Source organism: Bison bison, unplaced genomic scaffold (assembly GCF_000754665.1).
Source record: "Bison bison bison isolate TAMUID 2011002044 unplaced genomic scaffold, Bison_UMD1.0 scf7180017864471, whole genome shotgun sequence".
NCBI classification, from domain to species: domain Eukaryota; kingdom Metazoa; phylum Chordata; class Mammalia; order Artiodactyla; family Bovidae; genus Bison; species Bison bison.
Window position 1 is genome coordinate 20,727,160 of NW_011495032.1, and position 9,552 is coordinate 20,736,711.

The window sequence follows — 9,552 nt, forward strand, 5'->3', positions numbered from 1 at the left end:
TGAGTGAACTCCGGGTGTTGGTGATGGACAGGGAGGCCTGGCGTGCTGCGATTCATGGGGTCGCAAAGAGTCGGACATGACTGAGTGACTGAACTGAACTGAACTGAATGTATATGTTTCAATGCTACTCTCCCAATTCATCCCATCCTCTCCTTCTCCCACTGTGTCCACAAGTCTGTTCACTATGTGTATGTTTCCATTGCTGCCCCACATACAGGTTCATCAGTACCATCTTTCTAGATTCCATATATTTGTTAGTATATGATATTCACTTTTCTCTTCCTGACTTACTTCACTGTGTATAATAGGCTCTAGGTTCATCTACCTCAGAACTGACTCAAATGTGTTCTTTTTTATGGCTGAGTAATATACCAATGTATATATGTATCACAACTTTTTTATCCTTTCACCTGTCAGTGGACATCTAGGCTGCTCCCATGTCCTAGCTATTGTAAACAGTGCTGCAATGAACACTGGGGTACATGTGTTTTTTTCAGTTATGGTTTCCTCAGTATATATGCCTGACAGTAGAACTCCTGGGTCATATGGTAGTTTTATTTCTAGTTTTTAAAGGAATTTCCATACTGTTGTCCATAGTAGCTGTATCAATTTACATTCCTACCAGCAGTGCAAGAGGGTTCCCTTTTTTTCATACCTTCTCCAGCATTTATTGATCATGGCATCTGGTCCTATCACTTCATGACAAATAATAGATAAGGAAACAATGGAAACAGTGACAGACTGTATTTTGGGGGGCTCTAAAATCACTGTAGATGGTGACTGCATCCATGAAATTAAAAGATGCTTGCTGCTTGGAAGGAAAGTTATAGACAAACTCGACAGCATATTAAAAAGCAGAGACATTATTTTGCCAACAAAGGTCCATCTAGTCAAAGCTATGGTTTTTCCAGTGGTCATGTATGGGTGTGAGTTGGACTATAAAGAAAGCTGAGCACTGAAGAATTGATGCTTTTGAACTGTGGTTTGGAGAAGATTCTTGAGAGTCCCTTGGACTGCAAGGAGATTCAACCAGTCCATCCTAAAGGAAATCAGTTCTGAATGTTCATTGGAAGGACTGATGCTGAAGCTGAACTCCAATTCTTTGGCCACCTGATGCAAAGAACTGACTCATTGGAAAAGACCCTGATGCTGGGAAAGATTGAAGGCGGGAGGAGAAGGGGATGACAGAGGATGAGATGGTTGGATGGCATCACCGACTCGATGGACATGAGTTTGAGTAAGCTCCGGGAGTTGGTAATAGACAGAGAAGCCTGGCATGCTGCAGTCCATGGTGTTTCAAAGAATTGGACATGACTGATCAACTGAACTGAACTGAAGTCTCATGAAGGCAGTATGACTTCTATTTTTGTTTTATTGTAATTGAATTCTTAAACATCTTTCTTGGGGGCTTTTCATGTTTCTGATTGTTTTTCATGTTTCTGATTGTTTCTGATTCTTTTTTGCTTCTTTAGGATCAATTTATAGGATCTCAATATAGCACTTTCAAGGTGCTATATTGTGGGAACTTCTGTTATTTAGTAATAATAGATGTTTTAAATGTGCAATCACATCACTCACTTAGTAAACATCTATGGGTCAGATAACTGCTAAGAAATACAGATATTAAGATAAATGAGAGAATTTTTTGAAAGTTTTTTCAGTATTCCTTTTTGAGTTACTACTTGAAAATGTATAGTATACTATAAAACTTGTAATTGAAATGGAGAACCTATGTTATTTGTTAGAATGGGCAAACATATCTCTTGGTCCACATGAAAAACATTAGGGTGACATTTAAATTGGAGTTAGGAACAGGGAATGGATCAGACATGAACAGTGTCCTAAATAGGACAAAATTGTGTCTTAAATAGTACTCAGTATCCAAATTCAAGAGTAATATTTGCAATAGTATTTCTTGCTGGTGTACTTACTTTTTTGAGTCTTATTTCATAGTAGAAGTCACAAAGCATCCTGATGTTCCCAGCATAGGTAGCTAGTTGAGGAATTTAGGGGAAAACACAGGCAAAATGTGACAGAATTTTATCAGGTGAGCATGGGCTCATTTGAAAAATTGGCTTTTGGGCTTCACATTTTGGGCAATCAGCATGGTGGTCCCTTTAGTGATTATTTCACAGAAGTTAATATTTGCAGCTTTTGCTCCCTTTGAGAATGCAACCACTGTAATACTATCATATGTTGTTGAGAGCAAAGGAATTAGGGAAAAGAGGCCTCTTTTTAGCTTTGCACTTAATCCCATCATTGGTCTTCTTTGTCCTGGTGGAGACAGAGCAGATGCAGAGAGAAACCTAGCGCCCAGCAATAGTGCAGTGCGTCCAGGCTACTGCTCCCTGGGAATGGGATTTCAGCTTCTGGCAAGGACCTGGGGAAGTTTATGAGCTTTCCTACAAGCTATTTTCTCTTCTCTGAGAGGCTGTCCTCTTCAGGTCCAAAAATAGTGAGGCTGCACTGCTGTCTATTCTGCAGACTCCATAATAAGTTGTGAGAAAACATGTCCCCATATATTTTAAGTTATCTACGTGGCCAATTGGACAATGAAAGGGCAATAAGCAAATTGTAAGGCCTGTTTACAAACCTGGTCAGTGTGAAGTTGGGGAGTTAAGTCTCTTGCTTAAGTTGCTCCCAGTTTGAAATCTTCTTAGTACGCTGGCTGACAGCAGTGTTAGCTGGAGATCTCTTAATCCCTGTATAGATCAACATCTCTCTAAAATGAATCACTTGACCTTTTTTTCTGTCTAACATTGCAGGGGATGGCTTAGGAGACTAACCTTTAGATCTGAAAAGTCTGCAAATGGCTTCTCTACTTGATAATTTTGAGTTTTATTTAGCTTTGTTGGTCTTTTGAGCTTTCCAAAGGGAATAAATTCACCATTGAAATGCAAATATAATCATTATTTTCTTGTCTTGTGGAGTATATTTTTGCTGAAATAAGTAATGTACTGTTTTTAAAATCCCAACTACAGTGTTTTTATTTTTATTTTTTTTACATTTAGTAATTCATGTATTATTCTTTCTAGGTAATTATAGAATTTTTCAGTCAGTAATTTACTAAGCATATATCATATTTTCAGTGTTGTGTAAAGATTGGGAGCATACAAAAGAAATCTGAGGCACAGTTCATGTTTTTATGTTGGATATAATATTGTAGAGAAGTTAAGCCAAGTCAGAGGAAATGTTCTAAAGAACAAGAATTAAATGTTCAACTGTGTAGTACTCACATGTAAGTCAGTAGTGAATATGGATGAATGAATGAGTGAATGAATGAGTAAAAGTGTTCTTTCAAGAAAGAAATCATTGTGAATTCTGTGTGTCGTGGAATAGATGGAATATGAGCAGAACCATGAAGAATGAATAGGATTTGGCAAGTAGACAGAAATGGAAGAAAAATGGTCCCAATACAGGAGCAAAGGTGAAAAGGTAAAGGTGAGCGTGCCGTGTTTGGGACCCTGAGAGAAGAGGCCAAGGTGACCAGAGGACAGGCTTAGTATGCAGGAGGAATGAAAAAATAAAGTTGGGCAGCCCCCCTTCTTCTTTGATGTTGTTCAGTTGCCAAGTTGTATCTGACTCTTTGAGACCCCATGGATTGTAGAACACCAGGCTTCCCTGTCCTTTACTATCTCCCGGAGTTTGCTCAAATGCATGTCTACTGAGTTGGTGATGCTATCTAACTCATCCTCTGCTGCCCCTTCTCATTTTGCCTTCAATCTTTTCCAGAATCAGGGTCTTTTCTAGTGCGTTGGCTCTTCTCATCAGGTGGCCACCTTATGATGATTCAGCTTCAGTATCCAGTCTTCTTTGATAAGTGAATCTCAGTTCTTGGCCTGTCCTCAAATGATGGCTCATGATTGGTTTAATCCACTCATGACAGTCTATTTCCCAGCCTCCTTTGCAAATAGAACAGCCCTGTGACCTCATTCTGGCCAACGTGAAGACAGTTGATGGCACTTATGGAAAAGCTTTTTAAATTTGATAACATGTTTATGATAACATGCAGGAACTTCCCTTTCCCCTTTGCCTTGCCTTGAATGAAAATGTAAAGCCTAGAGCCATATGGCAACTTTGCTACCACTAGGAAAAGGCTAAGAGGTGTTGTCTCTAACAACACTGAACTGCTTTACCTATACCAAGAGAAGCCTGGACTTCCTGTTATGTGAGAAAAATCAAACTGTTTATATTTTATGTTATATAGCACTCTAAGTCACAGTTTTTAAAAGTTACTTGTGTTTTGACATTATTTTAAGATGACTAACCTGTAATAGTGTGCAAGGTGAATTGAAAGGGGTAAAAATTAAGGTGGTTGTCATAGCAAAATAGGCCTGGGATGAAGAGGTTTTTGTACAAGACTTATGGCAAGGGGACTAGGAGGGAAGCAGACATCTCTGGAAGTTGGGAGCTCCCCAGGTGGCAGTAGTGGTAAAGAACCCACCTGCCAATGAAGGAGATGGAAGAGATGAAGTTTCAAGCCCTGGGTTGGAAATATCCCCCGGAGGAGGAAATGGCAACCCACTCCAGTATTCTTGCCTGGAGAATCCCATGGACAGAGGAGTCTCCTCTACAGTCTGTGGGGTCACAAAGAGTCAGACACAACTGAAGAGACAACACGCAGGCATTTCTAAGAGAAAGCCACATAACTTCAGGGTTTCTAAACAAGAAAATTAGTGGGATAGCCATACCACTTTAACAATATGCAGATATGATAAAAATTAATTCTCTTTTAAGGCATATTGAGGCTTGGATGATGATGGGACATCCAGGTAGAAATGTTCAGTAAACAGTTTAGAAACAGAGCATTTAAATTCAGATGGTCTGTAGGTTGCTTATGACCTTGGATGTAGACAGAGAGAAAAGTATTAAATAATATCTCTGGTTATGAGTTGAGAGGAAGAACAGAGGTCGGTAGTATAAACATGGAGACAGAGAAAGAAGATAAGACAGGGTTGAAGATTAAATAGGGTTCAATGCCATCGAAGCAAAAGGCATTGGTAGGGTGCTTAAGAAAGGCATGTTGCCAGGATGAATGTGGTCATCATCAGTATCCAATGCTCTAGAGAAATCAAGGAAAATGAAGACTGAGGAGAGAAGTGAATCTGGTAAAAGCAGAATGATTTCCAGGAAAGGAATCTCTACCAACTTGAGAGCCACACACATCAGCTGCCCACATTTGGGAAGAAGATGGAGGGTTGTGAGTGGGAAGGGAAGGGAGTAGAAACTGAGGGTGGTAGAGAAAGATCATTCATTGAGAATATTGGAGATTGAGAAGGCTGATTCTTACAGAGGTGGTAGACTTACCAAAAGATGGTTTTAAAAAGATTAAAAACCAGGAAGGAAGTAGTAGAAAGTTTCAAACCCAGCAAAATAAGGTTATTGGTGATGTTGGAGAAATATTTTATTTCTTTATTATTTTTTAAAATTAATTTATTTTTAATTGAAGGATAATTGCTTCACAGAATTTTGCTGTTTTCCGTCAAACCTCAACATGAGTCAGCCATAAGTATACATATATCCTCTCCCTTTTGAAACTCCCATCTCCCTCCCCATCCCACCCCTCTAGGTTGATACAGAGCCTCTGTTTGAGTTTCCTGAGCCATACAGCAAATTCCTGTTGGCCATCTATTTTTACATATGGTAATGTAAGTTTCCATGTTACTCTTTCCATACATCTCACCCTCTCCTCCCCTTTCCCCATGTCCATAAGTCTATTCTGTCTGTTTCTCCATTGCTGCCCTTGAATAAATTCTTCAGTACCATTTTTCTAGATTCTATATATATGCGTTAGAATATGATATTTATCTTTCTGTTTTTGACTTACTTCACTCTGTATAATAGGTTCTAGGTTCATCCACCTTATTAGAATTGACTCAAAGGCATTCCTTTTTTATGGCTGAGTAATATTCCAGTGTGCTGTCTACAAGAAAGCCACTTCAGACCTAAAGACACATATAGACTGAAAGTGAGGGGATGGAAAAATATATTCCATGCAAATGGGAAGCAAAAGAAAGCTGGAGTAGCAATCCTCGTATCAGACAAAATAGACATTAAAGAAGATTATAAGAGATAAGGAAGGACACTACATAATGATCAAGGGATCAATCCAAGAGGAAGACATAACAATTGTAAATATCTTTGCACCCAATATAGGAGCTCCTCAATACATGAGACAAACACTAACAGACATAACAAGAGAAATTGACAGTAATGCAATAATATTAGGAGACTTTAACACCCCATTCACACCAATGAACTGATCATCAAAACAGAAGTATTTTGTTTTTAGGGAGATTCAGACACTCCTCTGAAGTTGGAGGCCAGGACAACCATGGAGTTGTAGAAACTAGTGTTAACAGCTGTAAGCAAATATACTTGGTTATGTCTGTCTCCGCAGGGTAGGTGACATCAGGTGTTGGGAGCTGGGATGGTGGTGAGGAGAAGTGATGAGGGAACTTGGGAGGGACTAACTCTGAAGTAGCTATTATGAGGATGTGTGTGAATGAGGCATCTGTTCAAAGATCAGCAGGCCTACCCTAAGTGAGACGGCAGCCATCCTTGTCAAGGGCAAGGCTGCCTGATACTGTGTCTTCTTTCTCAGGTGGGTCCTTAGCAGAGAACTGGAAACTGAGAAGGAGACCCAGCACTGGGTGGAGATTTCATGCAGAGTAGCAAAGGTGAGAGAGTCTAGAACAATGTTCCTGGGGAGGGAAGAGGGTGAGAAGTCCTGTGTTCCAGGAAGAGGGAAGACCTTCCAGAGGTCAAAGAACAGATGTGGAGGGTGTGATGGGGGGAAGTGGCCAAGAAAGGACCTGAGGAGAATAAATGTGGATCTTGAATGCCAAGCGGGACTGCCAGGTGGCTAGGGGTAAATATTGCCTTTAGTACTTGGACACAGTAGCTTGTTAGGAATAGAAGTTTAATTTTTTTTTTTTTCCAAAGAAAAAAAGTCACTTGGATGAAATTACGTGTTTCAAAATGTACTGGTGTATTATTTACTTAGAAATACAATTTAGGCTGAGTATAAGTTAGGCACAAATCTAATAAGCTTTATGTCACTTAGGTTAGACATCCTAAATATGAAATAAGAAGCATTGACATGCCAATTCCAGCAGTATTTTACCTTTCCATGTATTCAACTATACCCTTGGTGGACTCAGCCTGGGGTTTCTGACAGTGTGGCTGAAACCTGCCATCCTTTCCAGTGTGTCTTCTACTAATCTCTTTGAAGCACAATTTTTAATAAGGTTCTTAAAAAGCACACTAAGGAATTAGCAGATGGCATATGGCATGAGTTCCTGGTGTTACCTCCACACTGTAACTGAACTATATAAGGACCTTTGCTTTCAGCTCAGGAGAAATCCTGTGAAACTCAAGTTTATATTAATTTATTAAGGGATCATTTCTGTATATTGGGACTGATTTTCATGTATGTGTTATGCATGCGTGTTCAGTTGTTCAGTCATGTCTGACTCTTTGCAACCCCTCGGACTGAAGCCTGCTAGGCTTCTCTGTCCATGGGATTCTCCAGGCAAGATGGAGTGGGTTGCCATTTCTTCGTCTAGATATGTATTAGAGCACCAGTTTTATTATATAAAAATTGTATGTAAAAACTATATATACACAGTAAGGAATAGAAATGATAGATGCAACTCATGAGGACCTTAGTAGGTCCTTAGACTCTTATTTTCTTCTGATTTGTGGAAGTGAAGCATTATCATGGCAGAAAATTTGAAAAATAGAGAAAAAGTAAAAATTGCTCCAGCTTCCTGGAGAATACCACAGTTTGCTTATTTTTTGGTAGGTGAAGGGTTTTTGAAACTGAAATCATGTTAAACATATCTTTGTTTCCTACATCAGTCGGTCAGTTCACTTCTAATATGTAGTTTCATTTTCTGAAAACTCTAAAATCAGCAAGAAAGGGTGTTAGAAGAAAGAGTACGCAACGTAAGAGGTGGCAGAAAGCTGAATTTCTGTGTGAGATGGAAAGGCTGACTAGCTCGCAACCCCTACTGTCTACTCGGAAAAAAGTGATTGCAGTGAGTATAGTCCCCGTTGCCCCCAACCTTTGGATGCTGATTTAACTCCATTATGATTTATACTAAGTTCCTTTTAGGATTAACTCTATGTATAGATAAGATTTAGTTTTCTACCCTGGTTATACTTACAGCCTCTTTACTTTCTACCCTGTATACTTTCTACCCTGTTTACTTACAGCCCAAACTATAGGAATTACTTTTGGGTAATGAGCTCTTTCATGTTGTCAGATTATTTTCCTTTGTGTCTGTTTTTTTGCAATATGTTTTCTAGTGCAAATCAAAGGTCTGTTAAAGTGAATCAACTGACTATTCAAGTCAGATTTGGTTTAATTTACCAGATTTTACTGAGTCTTATGTAGTATTCCAGTTTTTTGAGGGCTAGGAATACTAGGCAGTAGAGAATATGAAACATATTGTATTATTTTAGGTGGAAATTTGGGGTATTTTGTTTTAATTAGTATTACATAGGATATTTTCACTGTTGTTTTAACTCTGGAAATATTTTGTCTGTCAGTTCATTTTGCCTTATAGAATTTCCATTTTGAAATTGAGGATGAAAAGGAATATCATTTTGCATTGACTTGTATTTAATATAAGCACTTGAGAAGTAACTAGGAGGGGAGAGAAAGGGGAATGTAGTCATGGCTGTGCATTCTGGAGTGATGAATTCTAGTCAGAAACCAATGAGTCTGCCAAAGATGCAAATTTAATTTTTAATACATAGACATTTGCTTAGGAATTGATTTATTTGGACTCAAGTAAAACATAAAAACAGATTAAACATTGTCAGTAATAGTACATAACTGCCTAATTGAGTTTAGTTACAATTATTTCTGGAATAAAATACTCAGGGATGAAGTGGGATGTAAGGAAGTGAGCACCAATGTATCAGGGCACAAATGTACCACTTAATTTGATACAGAGCTTCCCTGAGGTATATATGTATATCTTACTACTCTTAATTTCAGTTTAATTAGAAACTTCTTGTGGAGTTGAGTTTGAATTACAGTGTTTACTGGTGGAGTGCTAGTATATATCATTTGTCTTTTGCGATGTTTTCACAAGTTTCGGTTTGAGGTTGACAAACTATGGCTTGCAGACCTAGTGTGATCTACCCTGTTTTTATAAAGTTTTATTGGGACACAGCCACATTCATTTATTTATGTATTATTTATGGTTGCTTTCATACTACAATGGCAGAGTTAAATAGTTTCAACAGAAGTTATATGCACCAAAAGCTTAAAATACTGACTAGCTTTTTTCTGAAAAAGTTTGTCAACTCCAAGTTTAAGTCAAACTAAGACCTTCCCTTCTGGCTTTTTTTAAACCTGACAGCATACAATTTCTTTAGAATCAGATTACCCAGATGCCAAGAAAGACAGAAAAGAAGTGAAAAGCCTGTTCATTTCCTTGGAGAATTCTGCAGACAAAATATGTATAAATGAAATAACCAGAGAAAAATAAAACACTTTATAACCAAGTGTGATGGTAGCAAAAAAAAAAAAACCCC

At 38.4% G+C, this 9,552-nt stretch overlaps 1 protein-coding gene across 2 annotated transcripts in view; it reads left to right on the forward strand.

The window, feature by feature from the left end:
* PLCL1 (phospholipase C-like 1) overlaps positions 1 to 9,552 on the forward strand; it is a 369,884-nt gene that overhangs the window by 239,868 nt on the left and 120,464 nt on the right. Inside the window, exon 1 of one of the 2 annotated variants that reach the window (XM_010860921.1) lies at positions 6,199 to 8,042. The exons of the other annotated variant lie outside the window; for it this stretch is intronic. Coding sequence (XP_010859223.1) covers positions 7,986 to 8,042 — 57 coding nt within the window. The 5' untranslated portion in view covers positions 6,199 to 7,985. Of the gene's footprint in view, positions 1 to 6,198; positions 8,043 to 9,552 lie in introns of those variants that run through there. 2 annotated transcript variants of the gene reach the window in all.